This window comes from Vidua macroura, chromosome 9 (assembly GCF_024509145.1).
Source record: "Vidua macroura isolate BioBank_ID:100142 chromosome 9, ASM2450914v1, whole genome shotgun sequence".
Taxonomy (NCBI): domain Eukaryota; kingdom Metazoa; phylum Chordata; class Aves; order Passeriformes; family Viduidae; genus Vidua; species Vidua macroura.
Window position 1 is genome coordinate 4,863,045 of NC_071579.1, and position 27,344 is coordinate 4,890,388.

Consider the following 27,344-nt stretch of genomic DNA (forward strand, 5'->3'; position numbering starts at 1 on the left):
TTATCAGCTCTATCCCTGTACTGTGGGTTTTAATTGTGTTAATTACATTTCTTTGCTTTCAGATACATGTTTGTGGGTGTAGGTATAATCTAGGAGTAACCCTGACAGGTAGTTTCTTGTCTTGCTGTGCAAATGGTTCCTTGGAAAGAAAATACAAAAAAATTGCAAAAAAAAAATCTTGACCGAAGTTTTATTTTCCATCTTGTGCCTCTATGGCAGTACTTGATATTCCCACCAGAAAGAATGGGAAGATTAATAGACTTGTTCTGTAGCTGTTATAGTTTAAGAACACAGACAGGACTTTGGAGCATGTGGTACAAAGCTGGAAAAAGATCACATTAAGTTCTTGGCCCATAAACCCTTTTCCAGCCCAAAGTAAAGGCAGAAGTCACCAACATGATCCACATTTGGCAGTTGCTCCAATCTGATGTATGTTATATCAGGAAAGGTGAGAAATCTTGGTCTGTTCCTGGACCTATTGACTCCTTCCCTGTACTACTGTCCTGCACCTCAGGGATATCCTTTTCCCTCTCAGTGATGATACAAAGTTTAGAAATCCCCAACTTCCCTTCTTACCTGGTGTTTCACCTTGGACATTTCATACTAGTTTCCAGGACCTCAAGAAGGGCTTGTGTAAGTTTCTCCCCACACACCCAGCCAAGATCTCTCCTCTACCATCCCATGATCATGCCTGGTGCCTCTAAGCCTGGGTCTGCTATGGCATGAATGTCTCCATTCCTCTCCCCTCCTTGGAAAATAAGATACTTACAGCCCCACTGAACACAGCTGTGGGTGCAGGCAGCTTCAGGCTTCCCTTCCTCCCTTCAAAAGGCTCTTCCCAACATCTCCCCACAGTAGCCACCTTTCTCAGGAGAGAAACCCCACATATCTTACTCTGCTCCCAATCCCTGTGCCCTCTTGTAACTCCCCCCAAAACAGGTGCCTCAGAGAAAAAAACAGGCCAAAGCCATTTCTTTTCCTCCCCTAATAGCAAAATATTTTTTAACTGCTGTAATACAGTAGATTATAAGCAGCTCTTGTAAGTGACAGAATATGTACAGGTTACATCATGGAACAGCTGGTGCCAGTGCCAGGGCTAATGCTGGGGTATCCCCTGCCACAGCGAGGGACAGGCCACCATGGGGCACTTGGAGAGGGGATGAGGCGAGGCTGGCTGGGGTCTGTGGGGAGCTGGTTCTGATGCTGCAGAGCACATGAATTCCTGGAATCTGCTGTCCCTCTGGCACGTCTGCATTCGGAAGCAGGAGCTCAACCAGTTCAGTCTGCCTTCAGCAGGTAGGCCAGATGCAATCCATGCAATACCATACTGAACAAATCCAGCAGGAATTCCCCCAGCTCCCACCACAGCACACACTGTGCTCGGACACAAGAGAGCACAGAGCTTACAGCTCAGACCCAGGACTGCTTCACCTCCAACAGCTGGCAGCCACACATCCCAAGAGAAAGGGCAGACTAGGCATGAGGACTCCACAGAGCTTTGGTCTTCCCAGGAACAAAGTTTTCTGCATGAAAACCCCAGGACACACATTTTGATGGAGTAACACTGATTTTTGTGAGGTTATTGAGCAAGAAGCTGCAGCTGTACTGACTGCCATTCCAAAGCTGGAGGCTTCCCACCTCACAACTCAGGGAGTTACCATGGAAGCAAGCTGCACAGTTTTTGTGTTGGAAAGAACCACAAAAAACAGCATATGTTATATTACATTATATTAAGAGCTTGTAATGGGCAGGTTGGGAACCTTCACATCCTCACCACTGACCAGAACATTGCACCGCTCTGGTCAAGTGCTCTGGCACTTGCAGTCTAAGAAACTCAAATGTAGTATAATTGAATTTAATTAAATAAGCAACGTGCAAAAGACTTAGTATTTCCCCTCCAGCACTCTTGAGAAAAATGAAAATAAGCCCACATTCAAAAGCAATTTTAAAACCCCACAAAATTGAAAGTAATCCAAATTGTTAATGCCCTGACAGCATGGTTGCAAGATGCTTGATCTACAAGGCTGAAAACCTCAACTTGTCAAAAACTAAGACTAGTTCCAACAGCTGAGCATCCCTTTCTGGTTGCCTTTTGCTTGCCAGATGCTCAAGCCCTCAGTGATGATGCTGACACAGTAAATGCTGATATTCCTTCTGGGCACAGGACAGTGCCAGGTGTGAGGGAAACACCAAAAACAGGGCACAAAGTGCCATCCTTTGATCTCTTTTCAAAAACACTGAAACTGTATCAAGACCTGCCACAGGTATCAAGATGGCAAACCAAGTCCCTAATCCATCCCACCCTCTTTGAGGGCAGTTACCTCTCTAAGTGTTTTGAGCACCAAACAAAAAATAATTGGACTGAATTTCATCCTATACTAAGGTGGTGACAAAGCTGTTTGGCCAAAGGGTGTTTTTTTGTATTTTTGACTGTTTTTTTACTAAGGAAGCTTAGTTGTTCCAGAACTTATGTTCTCTCCGCCCACAAAAGGTATGGTAAAAGATTTCAGATTACTCAATCCAAATGATGATTAAGTAATCCATTTAATTCTCAGGATTTTACATACAAATACTGCCAAATTTGAGCATATATTTCCTCTGAAATTACTTCAATGGTTTCATCAAACAATTTTTAGCAGGAGGTGTTTTCAGAGGAGAACCTCACACAGAAACACTATTTGGCAAATCTGACTTGGTACAATGTCCTTTCTCAAGAGCATGATTCCTTCTTACTGAAGACTTGGAGAAGTTGAAGTATTCCCCAACTTTCATGAAATTACTTCTGATGGAGGTTAGTGAAAGTAGAAAGGAGACTCTCCCAAAGGAGAGTCTGAAGTGGCTTGGGAGACAAGTCCACCAATGGTTCTAATACTGCTGGTATGAAATACCCAGGGCTGTGGGTAGTAAGGAAATGCTGTTTCCCATTGGCAGTTTCTGATAACATTTGAGTAATTCTAAAATATTTGTCACCAAAGTTCTGGTATCTCTATCAGGTGGGCCCTTTTCACCACAGTTAAGGTATGTCCATCAGGTCACCCTGTCTCCCATAATGGGAGCTACAGTTCCAGTAAAACTGGAATGATCTGTACTCAGACACTCTGCAAGTTCCCTGTTCTGTTTAGCACCTGACAGAACAAGGGAGCTGAAGGAACTCTGACTGATTCATTGCTATGGGAACACCAAACTCACACAGGGCCCCTGCCTTTACTGGAGTGTGTGGGAGGACATCCTACCTCTTCACCAAGAGGACAGTACCGAGGAGGCTGAGCTCCACCTGAAGCCCCCTCTGATGTCAGGGCAGACGCAGGCAGGTGACAAAGCAGCTCTGGGCCAATCCTCATTCCCCAGCAGCATTAGAAACTTCTCCAATACACATGGGCAAGGAGTGCTAGCACACTGAACTGCACTTGGCCGTTCCAAAGAAGATCATGCTCTGTACCTGTAAAGTTGATCCCATTTTCTTACAGTTTGGTCATATTATTTCAAGTTTTTCTTAGTAAAGAAACCCTTAAGAACTTGTGTTCCTTAAAGCACCTGTCAACTTAAAGCAAAAGCTCTTTTACATGTTAATCATGTTAACTGATTACCTAGAACAGAAGAAAGGAAGAACAAGAAGAAAAAGTACTCAAGTCACAAGGGCCTTCAGAGAACAAAAATGCTGTAAGGCAGTTGGGAACTAAATGAATACAGAGAAACAAATTTTTGACGTAAAAAGTCATAGAAAGACTGCGCACACCATGCCCTGCGCTTCTGAACCTGACTCAGCATGGTGACAATCCCTCTTCCTCTGCCCATTTTATATCTGTTGGCATACACAGGATGCAGTTTGAAGCCAGCCAAGAAAACTTTGGCCATCTTCAGAGCAAGGAGGGAAACACCCTGTTGCTCTGCCACTTGTCTGTGTCATAGTGGCAGGCAGGATCATGAAGAACAGAAGTTTTGTAGACATCCCATTACCGAAAAGGAGAAAAAAAAATTGCAAATGATGGCTAAGAAAGATGGACGGATACCAACAATGAGCTACCAGCAAATCTGACTAGCTTGCCTCTTGTCCAGAAAAGCAGCAACCTGGGGGGACCCCTGGATGAGTAGGATTCCAGTAGACTCCACCTTCAGCTCAATGTTTTACTGGCATGGAAATGGCTCAAAGTGGGACAGCATGTTATAGATGCTGCCTTTGAAGTCTGTTGCAATCCAGGTCAACTGGTTTGCTCCAGCAATGTTTAAAAAAATTACAGTTTCTCCCCAATAATGAGGAGGCCCAACTTCCCTTAGAAAAAGTCTGTAGTAAGTCAGATCATTGGTCCAAATACTTGGAGGACCAAAACCTTTGTTTTTCTGTGATGACATGGCCAGAGCACCCCATTTTCACATCTTCATATGACATGACCACGAGCGTGGCTTTAAATAATCCAGGAATGTGGGCTGCAAAACATGGAGAGGCAGTAAATTAGTCACAAGCCAACAGCACCAGCTGTGGTACAAGCTGCTGAAATCAAACTTCTCTAACAGGAAAGATCAAACCACATTTCTGCACCCTACAACCCTGCTCACCCCCTTCACTAAGCAGTGCCTGGAAGTCTAAGTACAGCCACAAGTTTTGCTACATCAGGTAAACACTGGGCCTAGTAGCCTGTTGTATGAAGAAGCCAAGTAATTTATGATGGCAAACTTTTAATTGAGGAGAATCAAACTTAAAATAGAGGCTGATAAAGAATCCTTTGGTTAAAGCTGAAATCAGCTGGGACAGAAGGAAGTTTTATCTATAACAGAATCTGGTACCAAAAAATGAGTTAGAGAAAACACCACCAGAACCCCGAACTATCTACAGGTAACCACTTTTCACCACCACCCACTCTAGCCTGGGAGAGGCACAACAGGCACGGTTTTTGTGGGCCTTCTCCAAAAGTTTCTCCTGACTTCATTGGCCAAGTAATGCAGTTCCATTGCCACAGCCTAAATGAGGTCTAGTATATCCTCAGAAATGGGGTAACACCACTCTCAGTTTCAAGTAGTGAAATTCTACCAGCACAGAAGGAGCATTACTGAACACACTTCTGTTAGCCAGCCTCTAGGCTAAATAACTCCTAAGGAATGGATGTAGCACACTGCCAGAAAGGTTCATGACATTTAACTTCCACTCTTCCTGCACAGCAAGAAAGGCCAGCCACTCCCACAGCTGGTTATCCCAGGGGAATAAGCAGGCACTCACATTTTCTGTGGGGCAGTACTGGCGGGCGTACCACTCTTGGCTGTAGAGGCAGATGATGACACCTTGACCCAGGAAGAGGGAAGTCCACATGATCACATTCCAGAACGGCCCTTTCCGACGGTCATTCAGAGTGAAGTTGAAGACCACTGAAAAGGGGAGGAATGAGAAGAATTTTTCAGAAACAAACTCAAGATTCAAGAATCAAAGATGAACTGATTTTACTGGATCTTCCCCTCCTTTCACTTCATCTCTGGAGCAACAAGGCTACTGCATGAAAAGCTGATTATGCTTAGCAATAGAGCAAATACTCTGAGCTGATTCTCACATTTCCTTCCAGTAAGTTTGCCAACAAGCTGTGTGCCTCTGGGGATCAACGTTATTTGTGCTACACTGGTCACCAAGGCATAGCAGGGGTGGCTTAGAGTTTATTAGAACCCTCTAACTCAAAACACAAAAAGAAATGCAATAGCTCTAACTTCTAAATGGGCTCTTCTGTTGGATTATATTCTTTTCTGACCCAGAGATGGGGTAACTGAGAGGTGTTTTAAAAACTTTTATTCTATTTTCAGTCTCATGAGAAGGGTGAGACAATACACATGTTATAATTCATGCCATCGTAAATCCATTTCCCATACTCTTCCTCACTGCAGTAGAGTGCTAATAGTTTCCTTATACTGTGAGTAGAGGAAGACTGACAAGCTGCTGACACACAGCAATTCAACTACAGCTTGGCAAAGAGGAAGCAGTGCTGTTAAACTCTGTGCAGTGTCACAGGAACAGCAGTTTATCACATAGATCTCTCTTCCTTGCCACCAAGACCTTTGGAAGCCCCAGGCTTTCAAATCCTCTGTGTGTATATAGATGTGTATCTCCTGAGCTGCAAAAATCCATTCACAAAGCTTGGACTCACAATTGCAACCCTTGGGCAACAATACTGTGTGTTAGTGCTGAGGGAACAGCTGGCATAATTGTCAAAAGCACAAAGCATGCTTCTCTAAAAAAGCCACAAACCCCACAGCCACTCCCACACTCTCTTCCTTGGAGCTTACCTCCAAAGCATGTAAACAGGCAGAAGAGAACTGGATAGAAGAAGCCAAAGCAGATGCTGAGGACATACTCGTGCACAGCAGCTGACACGGTGAAGACAGACAGCATGGCTGCTGCTCTGAACTTCTTCCCAAAAAACTGGGAGAGAGAAGAATGCCAAGTATTAGGAGCTATTCTGCCGTGGTTTTAGTTTGGTTGTTGCAACACACTAAATTTTCTTCCCTGAGCTAAGAAGGCATTCTTCCAGCCAAGAGGCACATGTGAAATGCTAAGTGCCTTACAGAACACCTTGGGGTTTAGGTGTTTCTCTTCAGGTATATTTCAGGTTCCCTGCATTAGAACTTGTGCTGAGCCCACTCATTAAATACCTACCACAGCTCATGGAAACAGTGCAACATGAGTTCTGACTGCTGAGGTAGTCTCTGCGTTCCTACATCCCAGCCCCACGTTTTGCACACATTAAGGACTTGGAAATGAGCAGTGGATCTCTCTAAAAGTACAGTGGCTCCCCACAACAGCTGACATGAAACATTTTTATGCTTCTAAAAAGACAAGGATGCCGCATCTTGACAAATGTACTGTTTTGCCCAGTAGTTGACTGTTTAATTGACAAAAGAATACATCTGCTTGTTACTCACCCAAAGGAAGTCCCTGTAGGCATAGTAATAGAGCCAGTCATGTACCACCACGTTCCAGGTTCTGTAATAGTTTGCATAGGATGTGGAATTCCACCAGTCCTGAAAGCACAATTGAAAGACTATAAATCTAATTAACTATAAAAACATTCTAGAGGACTTTTCTAGGATATCAAATTGAAAAGTATTAAACAAAATAATACCAAGCTAACGTAACAATTTGACCAAGCTTTCCATCACATTTCCAACATTTTACTTGGAGTATCAAGGTCTGGTTTTATCCCAAACTGCAGTGGCTGACATGATAAAAGAACAAAAAGACAGCTAATGGAGCTATTGGGTAGGTCTGGTGGCTGCTTCTGTTTGTGCACAGGGTGTTTCACCTTAAAGCAACTCAGATTGCCAAGCAGAAACCAAATCTGTTCTACAGCAGAGCAACAAATTTAAGCCTTAACAACATAAACCAAGCAAATTCCCATGGCTGCTTTGTTTGGTAGAACAATCTTCAGTTTCCTTTTCTTTTTTGTTTCCTTATGACAGTGACTTTCAGAAGCTTTATAAACTACAGCTCCTGCTTCTCACCTTGTAGAACATCCTGTCTGCAAAGCGCAGCATCTCAGCAAATGCGTTAAGCCAACAGTGAAGGAATGCAAAGAACACCAGGAAGAGAATCAGTACACCTGGAAACAAGGGACAGCCACATTAGTTTTGAAGTGTTTTCTCTCACACAAGCAAGATTTTGTAGTGTTTGTAGCGTTTTCTCTCAGCCACAAGCAAGAGAACCTAACAGTCAAAAACTGTTCTTACAGGCACTGACACAGATGAGCTCTACTCTTTTTTACAGGTAGCACAACAGTATTTCAGTTTCTCACCACACCAGACCCTGCTCACCCCAGAGGGCAACAGCAAGGCTGCCTCAGAGCCTGCAGCTTGATTTGAAGACAGTTAAAGTCAAACCCAACTTTTATTTTGTATTGCTGATTTTTAAGTTTTACCCCTTAATGCTGCAGTCTGCCCACAAGATCTCCTTTGTTGATCTCTGCCTGTCATGAATGCATCTCAAATGAAGCACTTCTCCCTTCCACAAAGATGAAAGTCACTCATGGATCTGGGCCTTACCTGGCAGGATGGAGTTGAAGATACAGAGGACCAGCCCTCGAAGGTTGAAGGTTTCCTGACTACTGTTGCGAAATTGAGGAATGCAGAGTCTCACAAAGATGTAGTAGGCATAGAAAAGTGAGCCAAGCACCTGGAAGAAAAATACCCCCAAACTTGACTTCATAACAGGAACGCACAATTAACACATCACCACTTGCCAGCTCTAGGAGAGAACAGCAGCTGCCAACACAAGCCAAAATAATTTATTTTACATTGCTGCCAATAAACCTCCCCAAGGATCCAGGCAAAAAGAAAGCCATAGCAATCCCTGGAGCATGCTGACAGCCAGCAGCAAAATCAACTTCTCTTTTCTCCTACAGCAGCTGTCAAGTTTTTCCCAGTCCTATCAACTCACATGTTTTGACACAAAAAATCCATGTCACTGCCAAAGTGGGGAAAAGACCCTTGATCTGCATCCAAGATAAGGGCAGAAATAATTGAAAAATACTTACTGTAGTTAAATCTAACATTAAAGCTTATTTTTATTTTAGTCCAAAGGAGACAGTTATAGGCCAAAGCACTTCAAACTTTCTCTGCCTCACGAACTGACATTGTGGATGTTGAGGCCAAAATGCCAGTCACTGCTGAAATACTCTGATGTAAGGCAGGTGTGTGCTCTGTCATCCTCTTTGTCTAACAGCAAACAGCCAAAGGCCTGTTCATGCTTCCCTTTTTTAAATTGTTTTGCTCTTTAAACCATAAATGCATTGTGTGACAGCAAAGGTTTCAGTCACACAAATCCATTACTTGCAAACACAGCCACAAGAAGCTACTGAAGCTCATGGCCACAAATGTGAACAACCAGTCAACCTTGAACTCAAATAAGTACTGAGGATTTGGACTCCAGGCCTCATTATTTCAAAATTGCTCTGAATATTTGCAGAGAAGAAGCTGTGTCTGCATCACAATCAGGGCGAAGAAAGAGGGCATGGGTGTTGCTCTATACACACAAACAAGTTTTTTTTATCTGGAGGTTTGTTTAAGCAAAGATTTTATTTTTTTTTCTTTCTTTGGCACAACCATTAGGGCAGCAAGATTACAGTTTATTTGTTAGTTGCTGGAAAGTATTCTTTATTGGTAAGGCCATGCCAAGTAGAATGATTTAATGCCAAAGAGAGCTGTTGAGCAACACATCTTAGATGGTCTCCTAGAGTGTATACTGCAGAAAGCTGCACCACTCACCTGTGCAAACTTGGTAGCTACATATCCCCATCTTATTGTGGGATTCCTAGGAAAAAGAACAGGATATCATAGCAGCAAACCCCTCCCTTCAATTACTTGAAGGATTTTACAATTTTACTGATGTATTCTCTGAAAAAAAAGCTTCTGAATTACAGAATTCTTAATCTCCTGACATCCAAGGGATGTCTGCCCAAGTTGCTTGTTCCTCACTTTCAACTACAGCAGAACTCCAGCAATTCCATAAATGGGAAGGTATCTGGAGGGGCAGCACTATACAGTTCTGTAGGAGGTGGGGATCTGCAGACAGCTATGTGAAGGACTGCTGACTTCACACAGCCAAAGTGCAACCCAGCAATGTACAGAAGAGTTTGGGAGTTCCCACTTATAAAGGCTTCAGCCTCAAACTCAGTGACAGGGCTGCTTATTAGCACCACATAAAACACATAGGTTCCTATTGCAGGAACTGTCTATCACTACAGTGATATATAATCTCTAGCAAGTTGTTAATTAGTTTAACTTCAAGTGAGTTTCCCAAAGAAATAAAAGCAGAACTCCATGAGCAAGTCCTGCCCTTGCCAGCTTAACCACATCTTTATGAAAGCTCTAACTCACAAATTGATCACACCCAGGGGTGCTTAATATTGGCTTCAGTTTTCAGCCTGCTTTAGTGTTCTGTTGTTGCCCACATTACCTGGGATAGTTGTCTCTGTAGATGAGGGTGGGAGCAAAGAGGAAGTACAGGTACTGAGAAATTCTGGGAATATGTACTATGCCTGGGAAGAGGTGGAAATAAAAAACAAAAGCAATCTTTTTAGTGACAGTTCAGTTTCCCCCAGTACCCTTTCAAAAAACAGAACTCTTCTCACCTCAGAAACCTCAGTGTGGTAAAGGTATGGGATTTGCAGAGAATAAAACAAACTCGACCTTTCAGATGGTATGCATGAAGGACAGTTAGCAAGTGAGAGTAACCAACTATCTACTAACACCTTGGTATCACATTTCCTTTCCTATCAACACGTGGGTTCAGGCCAGTCAGCTCTAGCATGCCTTGCTTAAAAGACCTTTTGTTTTATGATTGCTGTCACTTCAACTAGAGCACTGAGCTGAAGGACTGTAGGCAACATCTAGACACCTTTTACTTCTAAAAGCAGATATATCGAATCCTGGAGAGCAAAGACTTAAGATCCAGAGAGGACTTAGACCAGAACAACAGTCTAGCCTGTTGTCTAATACAACTGAATACAAATGAAACGGTTCAGGCTGAAATTATGATGCAAAACCTTTGACCTCCCAATCCAAAGTCACCTATTCAAATCCTGCCTCACCAGCTCATGAGCCCAAAGCAATGGAAGGAAGGCTGGAGCTGGCTGTGTAAAATGAAGCAGGGCAAGTTACTCACCAGACTTGTCCTTCACTGAGGACAGGACTCTGGGTACATTCTCCCGGATGAAGGAATGAGCCTTCATAACCAGACGAACCTGCAAGAGAAGAGCAGCTTAGTGCTCTCATTTTCACAACCTTCCAGTGACAACTGGATCAAGCATTTTACAGCAACACCTTCAGCATCTTGGTTTCTTTCCCATTTAACCCTTTTACAAGGAAAGGGCTGCTTCCTCTGCCTACAAGCCTGTTTAACTGATATGAATTCCAAGTGCAAGGGGAAACATGCAGCAGCAACTATGGCTCAGGAGAGTCAAAACATCTCATCTACACTTGCAGGACCACCACATACACAAAGACTCTGAATAACACCAGCAAGTCATTAATCAGCTAACATTAACTTAAAATTGAAGGGAAACCCCTCTCCATTTCAGCAGGCCACGATGTTTCTGAGTGTAGGTGTCTCCTTGAAGTTACCTGTATTGCACAGCAATTATCACTACCTGGGTGTGAGGTGGTGCCCCACATAAACAATCCACAGCTGTCAAGCAGGTTATTCTTTTAATTTTGTTTTAATACTGAAGAACCAAAAGTTGGGCCAGTCGAAAGTTAATTCTTAAAACTCATCCTTGTTTTAACCTGATGGACTGACCAGAACTCCACTCTTGCACTCCTCTCCTGCTCCCTGCCACAAAAAAAATTCCACTTCCAAACAAGTCCTGATTACAGAGCCAAGACACTTGCTTCTTGAGAACAGAAATGCCAACAGGAACCACTTCTTGACTATGTACTTGCTTTTTTTGGGTTTTGTTTTTTAAAGAGGAACTTTACAGCTTCCTTGTGGACCATGGCACAATATGTTCTTAAAATTGGTTTTAAGCACTTAGTGTCCACAAGACAACCAGAAACAAATGGAATTTCAGTAAAACCCAGAGTAAAATCTTAAATACTAGGTAAAAACACACAAGTGGTTACCAGGTCAAAATGAAGTTTATTCTCTACTCTTTCTTTTTAGATTTGGTGCATGTAACTGTCATCAAGTCTCAGATGCAGCACCCACAGCCTTGGCTTAATTTAATGAATAAAAACAATATTTGACTTCTTTAGGAAAAAGGACCCTTTCCACTTGGAAAATAAAATTCAATTCAATGTGTCCTAGGATACATTGAAGATGCAGGGTAGGGACTTACCTGTTCCAGTATTACAATGAAGCGGGAAGCTGGAGGCAGGGCATAGGCTACAGCAACATAGGTTGGTCCAAATCCAAGCCCAGCTATTTGGAAGAGTGTGAATAGCATCCCATAGAAGAAAGAGTGGATTACACGATGGGAGGAACTGGAATAGCCTTGGGCCCACCAGACAAAAAGGTTGTATGGAACAAATACTGTGGCACTGAACATGCACAACCAAGTACAGAAGACAACTGGGAACTTTCCAAAAACAAAGACCAGGAGATCAAATCCAAGGACCAGCCTAGAAGGAACAAGGAAAGAGAATTTTTGAGCATCCATTCTTTGATTAGAAATACTTCTACTCCACTAAGTGGCTACAAAACACAAAGCTTCCAGATCATAATTGTTTGACAGTCTGGATAGAAGTGACTGTGACAATTTCAGCTCAGGGCTGTCTGTGGCAGCTTCAAGAGGCCACCCTCAAGTATCCCAGAAACTAAGAGAAGGACTCATGCCATCAGTGCTGTCAGGCACAGCTTCCCTTCAAATCCCACAGGGCTTAAGCACATCTCTAAGATCAGCATGTGCTTTAAGAGGAGGCTCAAGCTCATCCCTCCTAAGAACAAGCACATGACTGAACAATCCACTGCTGGACCAGGGTCCACAAGAGCTTTTGGGGAACACTCCCAGGACATCATCACTACTGCACTGAAACTCGGGTCTTCCCAGGGGTTTAAGCCTAAAGAGGCTTCTTCCCTGCCCCTACAGGTATGGGGTATTTTAACACCCAGCACTCAAACCTAGTTTAATCCTTTTCTGTGGGCATTCCACCTGGATTCAGTTTAGAAGTTACCCGAAAGGCTCAGGGTCATTAGAAGGTCAGTCCAAGTAAGACCAACTGGTGTCCACCAGGTGCTTTAGTCCATTAATCAAGCTTAAAACATAAGGACATAAACAAAAGGCTGATCAACTTTACTGCCTCTCACACTCATCAGAGCTTACTCCTACAATAAGCAGCTCTTCTAAACTAAGACCAAAGAAGATGACAGTACAGAATACACCAACAAAAGTTATTCTTTCTCAGGAAAGAATGAGATGGAGGCTCAATTGCAAACTGGATCCAAATTATCAGGTCTAGCTAAGATCACAGATATTATTTTTAAAGTAGTAAGGGTATCCAGCCCTAGGTGATTTTAAGGTAAATACCCATTGTCCACCAGTGTCCATACACTAGTAAGTTAGGATCAGCTAAACAACACTCAACAGCACACAAGCCTGTTCTTAGACTAAAGGGACAATGATTATAATCAAGATACAGCTCTGGTTTTGTACACCGAAGAGCAGATAATCAGCAAGATAAACATGTAATCCTACTTGTGTACATGAGATACAGCTTGCCAAAATATTGTTTAAGCAACAAGTGAGGAAAGCAGTCTTTCACAATCTTATTTATAACCGGCTACCTGCAAAGCACTATCTTAGCAGAGGCTCTGCCAACATCCTTGAGATTTTTCCCCAGGAAAAACAAAGTTCTATTTTTATTTAAGTACAAGTACAGTGTTCCAGAACTGTCTTTTTTAAACAGAGGAAAGACTGCTCAAGTATTTAAAGTTTTTCTAAGCAGACTCCTTTAAGCAACACAAGCAGCTGAAAGCTGCTGTCTCATTAAAGACACTCAACCAAAGTATTCCACATTCCCTTTTGCCAGCCTCAGGATGAACTAAGCACGTTAGGCTGAACCGTGTGGCCACAATTCTCATGTAACAAACACATCAGTTAGCAGTGTTTTCCTAATATCCAGCTTTCCAATTTGAAATGATCACACCCTCTCAACAGGAATTCCAGCACATATTTTAAGTATGCCAAGTTGAAATCCACACTTCCAACAACACCCTAAGAAGGATTCCCCTGTCTTTCTGCACCATTCTGCAGTTTCATGTGCATCTGGCACTCTGGAAGAGCTATTCCCAGCCCCCATCCCTGTCTTTCCAAGGCATTCTTACCTTCCTTCATCAATGAAGTCTACTAAAAGTGTACTGAGGATGAAGACGATGAGAAGAGCGATGAACATGTGGTAGATTGTCCTGATGTGACTCACTTCAAACAGCTCACTAAGGGAGAGACCAGAGTTAAGGCACAGCTGGGGTGCCACAGAAACAGACATTTCCTCAGCTTATCCTCAGACAAAGGATAATTAGCGAGGATCCCAGTGGTACTGAGAGGGCTGTAATTAAGGTTTATATTTGCAAGATGTAGTACAGATATTTTAGAAAGAGAAAAGCTTGAACAGATTAATCCCTATGGATTTGAACATAAGACTGGGAGTGGTGGCAGGGAAAGTACCTCAAAGCAAAGGCTCATTAGTTTGCTATCAAGGGTATTTTCAGTGAAATTGATGAAATTACTTCGATGAAGTTAAGTTACTCACTCCAAGAGGGACCTCCTAGCAGTAAAGATTTTCCCGTGTTCTGGAGGGGCCCTTGAATTCCTGCAAACAAAGAAGAATTGACATTTGAGACAAAAAAGGAAATGAAGCTTCCAGGAAACAATCTTGTTATAGCAACAGCTTAAAAGGAACTTACTTGGCTTTGTGCAGTTCCTTCTCTGCACAGGAAGCTGGGAAAAGGGAAGCTGGAGATGAAGAATCCAGGAGTGCCGATTTTGCCACCAAACTGTTCACAAACTCTGTGAAGTGACTGTCCACCTCCTTCATGAAAGCTGGCTTCAGTTGCTGACAGAGTGAAAACATAGCAGTAAACTGTTTAACTTGCTGGATATATTTTCACACACCTCAAGCCAGAGGACTTTGAATAACATTTATCTTCTCCATCAGATTCAACACAGAATTGGTCTGGCCTTTTAGAAGACTTATCAGAGTTCTGAGAATTGAGTTTCTTAATGTTTAGTCCTCAAACACTAAATGTGATGGTGACAAGTGATGAACCACAGCTGAGAGCCAACCTCTGATCTCCTGAACACTCTGCCAGTCAGTCACCACCTTCAGCACAGGCAAAAGGCAAGTTTCAAAAAATGATTTAAAACCTAATCGCGCCTTATGTTTTGTTTTCTTAATGCAAGTGTTTACTAGCCATCTTTGTCTGACCATCCTTTGCCTGGGATTTTTCCAGTTTGCCTCCAGATTCAAGGTGCAAGTGCTCCTACATGATAATTACATATCATCATTTCATCTGCTTTTCCTACTGATCAGCTGCTCAAGAAACACAGACGTTTCCCAGATCAGAATTCCCAACTCCTATCTACTTTCTTATCTTGAAGGTTGAAAAGAAAAAACAAACAAACAAACAAACCTGTTTTCAAGGAGGTTTCTGGGGAAGAGAGGGTTGTGTGGAGACCTCACAGCACCTGCCAGGTCTGAAGGGGACCTTGAAGTACCTCTTCCCTTTGGCTGGCACTCTGCTGAGATTGCCTTCTCCTAACACAACCCTCCAGGGCTGATACCAACACGTGCATGTTTGGACTGGGAGAGCAGGGCATGAGTTCTTAATAGATTAAATCAAATACAAACCATTACAATACCTGCAGTAATTGTAACTAACTGTAATTACAAACCAAAACCCCTTGAAAGAATGCTCTGCCATCAAAAGCAGAAGCTGGCGAATAATAAAAAATTGATGGCAAGTCAGAGAAAGTTAGGGAAGTAACCCTTACTTATAAAGTTGCAACAGTTCCCCAGAACTTTACTCATTCTAACAAATTGAGTAATTTTTGCCACCGACACCTGACAACAGCCAGCCCAGACCTAATGACAGAACACACCATTCTCAACTCCCTTTAGAATTAATAAAGGACTGGAATTTTAGACTGCAGATGCTTGAAGATCTCCTATGCATATGAGCAACACCCAGCTCCTACAAATCCCATTTACACCTTGACCAGGCTTTTCACAAGTCAAGCATCTGCCTAGAATTTAGATACCTATCACAGAAAAGGTAAATGCAGTCCAAGCCTCTGTTCACTGTTTCCCACAACAAAAGGGCCCAGCACTCCAGGAATTCTCAGGTATTTTGCAGTAGGGTGTGTTTTTTTCCCCTCAAGCTTGAGGCATCTGAAAGTTGCATAACTCAAAGCTAAAAATCTGATCTCCCTATTTTTGGGAGAAATTTCAGCAATTAAAACACCACTAGTTTTCTACTATTTTCTTTGTGGGTAAGAAAACTTTTTCTATGAATTATGTCTCAAAGCTGGGGACCAGAAAAAAAAATGGAACAAGTGACACTCCTGAAGAAAGAAATCCAAGGTCAAGTTGTCCCCTTGCAACCACCTAGTGCTCCCTGGAACTTCCAAAGCTACTTGTGCTTTACAGTGAAAGCCTTCTCCTGCAAACACCCACTGCCAACACAGTGATTAACAACGACTGTTCTGTCTGCAGAGAAGTTACCAAGCTTGATCTCCTGTTCTCAGTAAAGATAAACAGGATAAGACAACAGCCAAAATAAAAATCTGAGCTGACTACCCCTCTAAAGGGCTGAATTTAAGGAGTTCAGCAAAAAAGAAGCAGCACCTTTTGCAGAAGACTATTTAAATACACCTTAGTTATACCTGTTATAAATGACACACCACCTATAGAGGTAGGGAGAAAAAGGAAAAAAAAAAAAAAAAAGTGAAACAAGAAAATATCTCAAAGGTGCAAGGTATTTTTCTCTTCTAAGAGAAGTCTTCTAAGTATCCACTCCCTACTATTCATGTCAAGCTGGCACAATTAGATTACTTCAGATTTTCCACGGAATTTTCTGCAATAAAATTATGCAAGAGTGCAGGGCAATTTGCCCTGAAGAACACAGGTGCCACAAAACAATGGTTAACAAGGAGGGTGCAGTTCATTGTTAGCTAATTTCATTTAATTTGGGCATAAATCACCTAAATATAATCTAAGACAAAGGCAGCCCACACAGATGCAGATGGTACCAGAAACACCCAGTGCTATTTTCTAGAGGATATTGTTCACTGACAAAAAGAATGAGACCAAAGCTTTGGAAGGTCATCTCCACAGCCAGGGCAGCAAAAGCTGTGGGGTGCAAGCTCCATGCTGCCCTTTATTCAATGGATAGCAGGACACAGAGCATTTTAAAGGCTCAATATGCAAGCAGGCTGGCTAATCATCACACTGCCAAAAGTTAGTGGTAAGGCAATTTCCATTTTATTTACAGGTTTCAAAGTTCATTCTTATCTTTGGACTTCAAGCTATTTGGGTCAAGTAAGACAGAACCTCATTACATAAGACTACCCCTCTTGTGCTAAGTGGAAGAGAGAAAGAGGGCTGTGGAAAAGTCACTGCACTCAATCTAGGACTGAATAGGGCTATTTGTGTTCCAGGGCTAGTGACTCTCCAAAAGACTTCCAGGGTCAATTGTCCTGCTCCCCACCACAAGCAAGTATTATGTTTACCTCAGCTTCTGCTATGAGCTGCATTTTCCTCGTTATCACGTGGTCCACATCAACCCAGCCTAAGGAAGGAAAGCAAATATTGAGTATTTTTTGTTGCATGTCTGAAAACAGAAAAAGCACAGCATACAGTAGCTCAGACACCAATTCTTCAATAGCCTTTCTGACTTCTAATAGGGTCCCACTAAACTCAAATCAAAGCTGCAGGAACTTCATAAACTATGCCCATATATTTTAGGATCACAGCACTGTAAGGCAGTCAAAAGCTGAGAACATGCTGGATTTTATTTTTCATCAGCAACTCTGCAAATTTATCCAAGGTCCCTAAACATATTCAGCCTTGAAGCAGCAATCAGAATGACCCTTAGAAGGTCATTTCCAAGTGTGCTGATTTTTTTATCAGGGTTTTATCTTAATCAGACGTAAGCTTAGTTTGTCTGGAGGCCTCTACATTGTCAATAGACAAGGCAGTCAGCCACAGCTATTAGCAAAATACCACTATCAGCTCTAAGACAGGCTGAATGGCAAGTTGGACAGTTATCCTGTGTTCAAACCTGGCTATTCCCATCCTTTTATTCCCCAAGAGAAGTGCTAGATATCAATGTGACTGTATTCCTTAATATGTTTGACTGTTTAAGTACACAGTCGGGTCTAACATGCCATCAATATAATATGACTTTTGTCATTACTAACACCATTGGCCAATAGGTAAAGACTCAAATGCCACCTTTGTTTCACATTAAAAACTACACATCTGAGATGCCTCTGTAACATCAAGAGGAACAACAGCCACAGGTCAGACATTTCAGACTAGCTTTAGGACAAGCACCAGCTGGTGTTTCACTTCTGCAATAACAACAACACAGAAGATAAAGTTACTTAAAACAGAGTCTTGCACATGAAGGAAAATCAAGACTGAAGCAGCATCCATCCCCCTAAAATACCAGTCAGAGTGAAAAGATAGCAGCAAACTTTGCCTTGTTCTCATCCTTTGGCATGTTTAGCTATAGCACCACCTTACACACCGACACACAGCCAGCATTACAACTTGCATGTTTGGTTTCTAAGACAACATTGCCACTTTTAGAAAAAGAAAGTACTGAAGTGATTCCCTAATAAGATTCCAGAGAAGCATGAGCTAACAGATTTGCTGTAGAGGTCCCAAAGTTGTGCTGCTGTGACACAAGAAAACAGACTGAGAGCACTATCACGGTGCATAATGTGGCCTCCTTGTATGAGCACAGCCTCCACACACAAAACAGTTTCATTTTCAGAGCAGGAAGTGCTTCTGTGCTGCTCAGGAGCCTCAGTCAGCCTGTTTGAACAACTGGTTTTAAGTATTTTAGGTAGGCCTGCTTCAGAGGTGATTCCAATTCCAGTACTGGAAAAGAGTACAACAACAAGAAGTAAAACAAGAAACTTGATCTTCAGTGCAGCTATGATCAGTTGTTAGCATTAATTCCCCTTCCCACTGACCAACCAGGAATTTTTATTCGTGTCAATGTGCAAGAATTTTGGTTTTTTCCTATCTGCTACACAAGCTATAGATTTAAGGACAGACCAGCAACAACTGCCTATAACTTAGCAGACTACTAATGTAAGAACAAACAAGGAAACCGCTTAACAGCATTGATTTTGCCTCCATCCAAGATCCATTTTTACAAAAATAGAACTCCTGGTTGCTAAGCATCTCACCTCCAAGACAAGACAAAAAAAAAAAACAAAAAAACAAAAAAACAAAAAACCAAAAAAAACAAAAAACAAAAACAAAAAAAAACCAAACAAAAAACCACCAAACAAAACCACCAAAAAATCAAACAAAAAAAACCCAAACCAAACACCTCAGCATTTAAGCTCATTGTGCTGTTACATTTGCAGAACAACAGCAGTTTGGAAAACAATTTAAGAATGTAAGATACCCTTGACCCATTCAGTTCATGTACTTTGCTGGTCTCAAATAGGTTCTCCCCCAACATATTAAAAAAAAAAAGAAATTGTTTCACAAGCAACAGAACAGTATCCCCTTCAGATGTTCGCAGGGGCTCTACTCCCTCAGTGTGCCACTCCAAATTGTATTCCTGGCCCACTCCTTCTATTACTACTATAGGGAGAACCACCTTCAGCTGACTTGATGGAAAGCAAAACAGAGCTGCTGAGCTCAAAGAACAACTAACCTTACCCTTAAAAGATCTAGGAATTTGTGTCCCTTACGCAGCTGCCAATCTTCAAGATATCACATTTGCTTGAAGCCACCCAACAACAGCCAAAGAGAACAGGACACATGGGACTTAAGGAATTGAATTATCTCCTTTAAGCTAAAAATAAAATAGACAGTTATTTGGCCATATATTTCCTGTCAGATCTTGCCTTCAAAGCCTCAGTCATGAAAAACTCACATTAAAAACTACCCAGGCATGGCTCACTTTGGAAATAAAACACCCTTTTAGACTGCAAGACCTTAAAACTGGGTATAGCTTTACATATACCAAATGTTCAGCTTTAATGGTTGTACAAGAAATGAGGACAGTCTCTGACCTGCTGATGCTGTAATTGCTAAATTGGAATTTAAAGTGTCCTCCTGTCACTTTAATTGCCCTCATACTAGTGTGCATGCACAGAAAATATTAGAAACACAGCATCTTTTAATAGGTTTTAAAATCAAGATCTCCATGGCTTCAGTCTAAGCAACTCATATGACAAAGTAAACTCACCCGTGAGCTTGACTTTCTCAACACAAAATTTTCTGTAGAATAAAACTCACTCCAAACCAACCCATTCTTCTGTATTGCATCACCCCATAAACCCAGCTGTGTCACAAGACAGATACCAGAGAAAAAGCACATCATCTTGAATCACTCAACTTCCCTTGCACAAGACACCACTTATGTTCTGTCAGGTCACTGTAGAAGAGATTCATCATATGATTTTGGGTCTAAAAGGAAATGTGCACTGGTGAGAAGTCCAAATCTTCACTTTCCGTCGACCCTGCAAATGAAGCCTGGATTCCTCTGTATCACTTTGGGATTGCAACAGCATTATAGAAAAATGGACTCAAGGCTGTACTATACAAGGCTCACACATTTTTGCATTTAAAAGAAGTTGAGACATGCCTTAAGAAGACAGAAAATATATTTAAAGTCATGAGAAAGTTGTCTTGAAGACTAGTATGGCAAATTTCAGAGGAGGCTTAAGCATGACTTGCTTTGGAAGAGCTTTGTTCATAGGGAGAAGTTTTTTATTTAATGGCCTTGGGTTCCCTTCCCATCAGCAAGGATATTAACAAGATCTTTAGAGGCCCAGTGGTCTTGAGCTTGATCTTTCTAGAATGTGACTCCTCTGTAAAGACCGAATTCCAAGCAGGTTCAAAAGCCAAGAAGAAAAAAATATTGAACAATTGTAAGCTTTGTTTCTCTTTGAAAACCAAGCCAATAAAAAAATCACCTGAAGATTGAGAAAGCTTCTTAATTGTTGAGAAGTTGAGCAACTAAAATTTCACAAGATTGACAAAGTACCTCTTCTAAAGAATCTTGTTGTCCCTTTTTCAACCCACTGTTGTACATTTTACAGATTAGTGACATTTGAAATGGGTAGAGCAGAGAATCACTCACATGATGTTGGGCTGCAGCTTGGGATCCAAAAAAAACCCAGCTTTGTCATTTCTTAATAAGACAACTTCCCATCCAAGAGGTTAAAGCAACACAGGGAGAAGGATTTCATTACTGTCAGTCACCTGGATTTAAAGGCTCCCTCTCCAAAAACACTGAAGATGTTATCAAAAGTAAAGCAATATTAAAGCCAATCTAGTGAAGGACTACTGTAAAGAGGGGAGGAGTTCCATATTGCTACAATACAACACATATTAATAATTTGATGCTAATGAGCCCTTATTGTTACTTATGGTAATTTGTGTGGCCACTCAGCAATTTGAGGCAAGTTATGACTAGACTCAGATGATCTGTTTAAAGAATTCACAGGCCATAGGTCACTGCACTGTTGGGCAAGCATTTAGCTTAAAAAGTCAGTTCTGCAGGGACATGGAACCCAAACAGCCTCTTCACTAGCAGGAAGGAACACCAGCATTCTCTACATTATGCTAGCACATCCACAGGCTCTTCACAAGAAACTGCTGAGCCTTCACCCAAACCACAGGTTCCAAAACATGACAGCCCCTAGAATTACCAGAATCCACCTAGACAAAACAGCTTTTTGATCTATCTCTCAGAAACACATCCCAGATACTCAATTCAAGCAGCTTAATCCACAAGAAGAATCCTGTTGAAACACTGAACACTCATTGCTGTGAGTCATACAGCAAAGGCTAAATCTTTCCAAATTGCTCCCCCTTGGAGAGTTCTCTCCTCCTCTATCCCCCTGTAGGAACACAATTTGTTCATCACCATGAACTTCTGCACCAGGGATGATCAATAGTAACCTCTCACTGGAAGATAACAGCCCCCTTCTAAGAACAGCATTACCAGTCAGGCTTACTCATACCAAACAGATATGCCACATAGCTTGTTTGCAGATCAGCCTCCAGAGACACTTCCAGTCCTTGCCTGATATCTGGGCAAACAAGAACAGACTCCAAACCCACATTTTTACTGCTCTGAACACACTATCTGAGCATTTTAGAGGCATTCATGTGCACACTTATGATCCATGTCCTCTCTAGCCTTTTAAGATCTGTCCATGCAGTTTCTGTTAAGCTCATTCCAAGTGACTGGTACAGTCTGATACCGATATCCCATTAGGCAGAGCAGTTTTATATTTCTCTATGTATCTCCTGCTGGAAACATATAAGACTAATCTTATTAAGGAAGCCTGGCTTTGACAGGGGATTATTGCCACATAGATCATCTGCTGACTCTAAGCCACGACCAAATTAGTTGTTTAATTACAACTCTGGAGCTAATTCAAGGAAGAGAAATTATATATAAGATTGAAGTTCAGCTACTCTGTCAAAGTGAAATTGCAGGTTGAATAATTATTAGATAGAAACAAATCAAGGCACAGAAGAAATCTTCTGGCAATCTCCAAGTTACAAGTATTTCCACACTTCTATAAAATTGGGTGTACCTGAGTAAAAACTATTTGAATCTTAGAACTCAAACAATGAAACAATCTTCAGAAATCTTCAGAAGCACTGCAGAACCCAGAAAAAAAAATAACCTCAACTGTACAAAGGAAGAGTCAGACCTACTGTAGCTCTAAAGCCAATACATGTATTCAAATTATTCCTCTAAGCAATTTCAGATCAGCCAATGGAGTTGAGTTGTAATAAAGAAAGGATTAAGGACCCAAAAATTTCTGTAGAAAGTTCACACACTTCTGGAAACAAGTCAGCTGGCCCTTGACACCTCAACTCTTTCTGTAGAAAGCAGATTGCGTTTGCTATAATCAGAGAGGATCAAGGGTGGGTAATCACATTAAAGGTTTAGTTTTTCTATGGCAATAACTGTCACAAACATGCAACAATATCTACTTCTGTATATTCTTGGCCTGGCTAGAATCCCTTGACTACAACAAACACGCATTTTGTCTAAAATTCTTCACAACACCCAGCATTAAGTTGTTACAATACAAAAAAGCTGTTGCCAGACAGCAGATCATTAGCCTCACACTGCCTTTGTGCACATCAGCACTAATGCCTTAGAAACAGCTATTCAGGAGAGAATGGTCAGGACAAAAGAAAGAAAAAACATCTGTGCTTGCATCTTCTGAGAAATTCTCCCACTTCAGTCATGAAAGTCCTACCTAGTTACACAGGCAGCCTGGACTACATGAAGAGGCCACTCTCTGCAACTCGGGAATATTTCAGCTTCATAAATCTTCAACCTTTGGGTCACAGAGCTGCTGATTTAACTCCCCTGTACGGAGGAATTCCTGACCAGAGGGATGCATCTTTCTTCCATGCCTAAAGGCATTAGATTCAAGCCTCCTACCTCCCTGTGTTATTCCTGTCGTCACCAACACTGAGCTAAGAAACACTTTGTGACACCTCTGCTCAACTGGCAGCAACGTTGGCAGGTAAGATACGCTCAAGTCTTGACTAACCAGGATTCGCCCCTGCTGTCCTTCACTGCAGTTTGTGTGGGATTTAAACCGCACTGCACTGTTCTAAGCCAACCCACCAGGCACATGAACATTTTCATACACTCCAGGATGTTTGTTTGCTACACACAGCATCTCACCTGCAGTGAGGTTTTGCCACATCTCAGAGGTGCTAAAATGAATGGCCTGTAAAGACAGACACACCCACCCATCAAGTCCTAATTATCACTGCTCTATTTATTACTTACTCTTCATTCATTACAATTAAGGAGTTTCCACACATGAAAAGGTTAGTGATAGAACTCTACTCCCCAGCCCAGCATCAATGGATTCCAGTAGACACCCGACTCCCTGCGATTTTCTAATACAGTCCCATTTAATCCAATTAAAATTATGTGCCACCAAAATCTTAAAATCCCAGTTCTCCAAGCAGTTTATGCAATGGCTTTCTCTCCAATGCATTTTATTTTCAATAAGAAATCTGACTTGTCCTAAACTTAAACATGCTCCAACTTCCATTTCAGTTGAAAGAAGTACTATTGAAATAGTGATGATATCCAGAAGCATATCAGTGAGAATTACCTCCTTGAGTCACTGGCACCAGGATTTTGGATCTTGTACACATGGCACATTGTGATAACCTTCTTCATCTTTTTCCTTAATCTATCTCACAAAGAGAAAGGAAACAAGCTGCAGTTTCATCTCTAACCTCCTTATCACAGGCTGGAATGTGGTACAGCATAAGCCAGGAATTAGAGGGTCACAGAGTCCACAGGCAAAACCACTCAGTGCCCCACAACTGTCCCTGTAACCCAAGGGACAGGGCACAGCAGCATTGATCCTTCCACAAAGCCAACTTTAAGCCACATAACTTCTAAGATGACCACAAAACGAATGAATGGACAAATGTTTATTGTTCAGTTTTCTGGTAGCCAAGATTTAGTCTGAATACAAGGGAGCTGTCCTGACATGAACAGAATCCCAGAGCATCATTCTCTGTACATCCTACCTCCACGTGTCTGTCAGGTGGACACAGCACCTTCACCTGTTGTGTTAAAGGCCATTTTCTTCCATCTTGAAAAGTCACACACTTAAAGGTCGTAAAAGAAGTGAGATGAAGTCCCAGAAAAACCATTTACCAGGATTACTCAAAAGTGTTGCCAGGAGGCATTTGCACCATTTACATTTACATTACCATTTACAGCACTAATGAATCTCTTCCTCCTGTGACAAACACTGTTTAGATCACTGCAAGCACTGCAGTGCACAGCTCTGAGGGAAAGCTCTGCAGGACAGCACCCCGAACGACCCACACCTGCTGAAGGGGTGAAGCTAGGACACAGGGAGCTCCACCTTCAGCCCTTCCAGAGACAGAAAAACAGAAATGAAGGCACAAAGAGGCACATCCATGAGTAGAAAGGGCACCTTAAAGGAAATCACATGCCAGAGATGCAACCATTGCTGAGCCACTGAGTCTCACCATTGCTTGAGTTTTGAAAGGACCTCTCACTCTCAGGTCTCCTCTGTGTTTCTTCATTCTCAGGGGTCTTGGAGGTTGCAGTGCAGCCAGACTGGCGTTTCCTTACACAATCATCACCTGCCATGGTTATTTAGCTAGATAAGAAAAGGAGACAAATAATTAGAAACAAAAATCTCATTTATTGTTCAAGAATGTATTTACATAAAGTTAGACTTTTTTCCCTTCATTATGAATTCAGAGTGAGGATAGAGGAAATTCAGCACACACTTGAATTAGTCATGTTTATCACACTTCCTTTCCCTTACTACAATTAGAACAGGAACAAAGTAACCAAGAAAGTTCCCCTACCAGAGTTGTTCCTACAACCATCTCAAAACATCTCCCCACAACACGCTCTTTTCTCTATGAACTTTATAACTACTTAAAATAACTTAAGCTTTTGCAAAATCTTTAAAATAACAAACAGCCCTTGCAATTTCCCTTGCAATTTTTATGACAGCCAGGTGGACATCAAGACTTGTCTTCCGTGAGCTGTGGCAGGTTTACTTTGTGGAATCTCCAACAATATTTGACCTGAGCCAAGCCCCTTCCTTGTCAAGTTCTCAGCTGTTGCTGCAGGAGCAGCTTCCTCAAAGGATCCTTGCGTTCTGCTTGGCCAGACAATGGTTGCATTGCAAACCAAGGAAAAACAGGAAGAGAATCAGGTTTGAGCTACACCAGTTCCAATGACAAAGGGACAGAGCTGCCAGCAGGGAAGACCTGCCCAGGGAAGCACCACATGTAGGATGAAAACAAAATTCTCAGCTAATGAGAAGTGGACAAGGAGACTCTAATTTGGTCACAATGTGCTATCCCAGAACACTCTCCATAAAATTAATCTCAAGAATCTCTTGGCAATGTAGCTACAACTAGGGACAATTTGCAGATTTTTTCCAGAAAACCTCACAGGCATGTATGTAACAACATTTTCAAGCTTGATATATTTTTTCATCTTGGCACAAACTCTGCAGCAGATGTGTTTAGTTGCTAGTGAACAGCATACGTGCACCAGCACAGATGAGCTGTTACAGACAGGCCAGGAAAACCCAGGAACTGGCGAGAAAACAAATTAAGGATGGATTACCTCAGAATAAGGAGACTGGCACATCTGCAAAAGGGAAATAAAACTATGACCAGAGATTTTCAGAACTCAACTTCACGTGTTTGTCCCTCTAGCAGGGGAGTCTCCTACTCTCCTTTCAGGCTACACAGCATACAGGGGAGAAACACCAGCCACCATCAAACAACAAATCAATAATTGGGTGAGTTTTCCAGCTCAAAGAGAAGACCAAAAGTTTAATTCTTGTCTCGGGATACTTTTCACCTTCTTCAAGAGTTAGGAAGGCATTCCTTCCTCACCGGTGCAGAGCAGTTACAGTATCTAACTGAAAGCTTAACAGAAGGAGTTAAAAATAACCATGCTTGGGGTGGGGGGAAGAAAAGTCATGTGTGGCATGAAATAAAATTTAAAGTAATTAACTTAAAGAGTTAGTAATTCAGATAGGCTAAGTTATCTCAGCACAGCTTTTTCCACAGCGAAGCACAAAGTCTGCTAGGGGAAATCTATGAAAACAAACATTTTCCTAGTCTAGTTCCCATATGAACAGAAGTGCAGCATTACAGTACCCAAGCAATTACCAGCACATCAGAGCCTAAAGAAGGCATTAACCCTTCCCTCCCATCTCTACTAGAACTGAAACATTCATGACACAATGCCAGGATAACCCCAAAATGTTCACCACCCCTCCTCACAAGAGGAAATCGCCCCTCACAATTAGTAAACAGTCACTCCTCTCACACCACTCTGATGACATCCACAACTGCAGATGAAGTTTCTAGAGCTACAAACCCATTAACAGATTTCCTAGCAGAAACTCCTTGATTTCACTGGTACCTGATTTACGGTACTCGCAAAGGGCTCAGAGACCTTGAGCTTCTCCCTCTTCCCTTTCGACAAACTGATAATTAATCAGAAGATACCTTGGAAGAAAAGCAGCACTTTACAGAAGTCCATCTTTGCGGTTCAGAAGGCTCGGTGAGGAACAGCTAAGAATCACGGAATGGTTTAGGCTGGAAGGGACCTTAAAGATCACCTAACTCCAAACCCCTGCCTCCAATACTAATCACACTAAATAACCTTATCCCAAAGACTTTCAGCTCTCTAAAGTTTTCCTTCGAAAACTCCTGGCCCTCGGGCATAGCCCCAACTCGCAGACCCGGACCCTCGGTACCTGCAGAGCGAACCAGACAAGGACCAAAACAAAGTTAAGGTCATTCCACAGCTCATCCGCAACGCGCACAACACCCGGCAGGAAAAGGTTTTTTATGCGAAACCTGAGGACATCGCTGGGAGCTGCCTAAAGCTCCAAGCCAGCCCCTGCCCCGCTACCTCCGCGCACCTCCGCCGTCCGCCGAGCCCCAGCGGGAGCCGCTTTCCCCGGGGGCGGGGCGGGACGGCGCGGACACGTTCCCGTGGCCGATGCCGCGGTCGGGGCGGCTGCCAGCCCGTGGAGCGTCACCTCAGGGGCGCCGGAGCCGGAGCCGCTGCCTCCGCCGCGCGCCGCCGCGCCGCTCTTCCCCGCTCT

At 42.4% G+C, this 27,344-nt stretch overlaps 1 protein-coding gene across 5 annotated transcripts; it reads right to left on the reverse strand.

Moving 5' to 3' along the window:
- Positions 1–173: 173 nt before the first annotated feature.
- On the reverse strand, positions 174–27,339 carry SOAT1 (sterol O-acyltransferase 1). Of its 5 annotated transcripts, none has more exons than XM_053984697.1 (16): positions 27,279–27,339; positions 24,721–24,854; positions 17,193–17,251; positions 14,369–14,517; positions 14,215–14,274; positions 13,790–13,897; positions 11,805–12,087; positions 10,634–10,712; positions 9,926–10,007; positions 9,235–9,280; positions 8,014–8,143; positions 7,477–7,574; positions 6,898–6,996; positions 6,262–6,397; positions 5,213–5,358; positions 174–4,425 (listed from the first exon to the last, which is right to left on the reverse strand). In XM_053984697.1, the coding sequence occupies exons 2-16, from the start codon at positions 24,842–24,844 to the stop codon at positions 4,369–4,371; spliced, it is 1,656 nt and encodes a 551-aa protein (XP_053840672.1). In that variant the 5' UTR covers positions 24,845–24,854; positions 27,279–27,339; the 3' UTR covers positions 174–4,368. The 5 variants fall into 5 exon arrangements, with proteins under 5 accessions (XP_053840672.1, XP_053840670.1, XP_053840673.1 ...); XM_053984695.1 differs by lacking the exon at positions 27,279–27,339 and adding an exon at positions 27,159–27,265; XM_053984698.1 differs by lacking the exon at positions 27,279–27,339 and adding an exon at positions 26,991–27,019.
- Between the last annotated feature and the right edge of the window lie 5 nt (positions 27,340–27,344).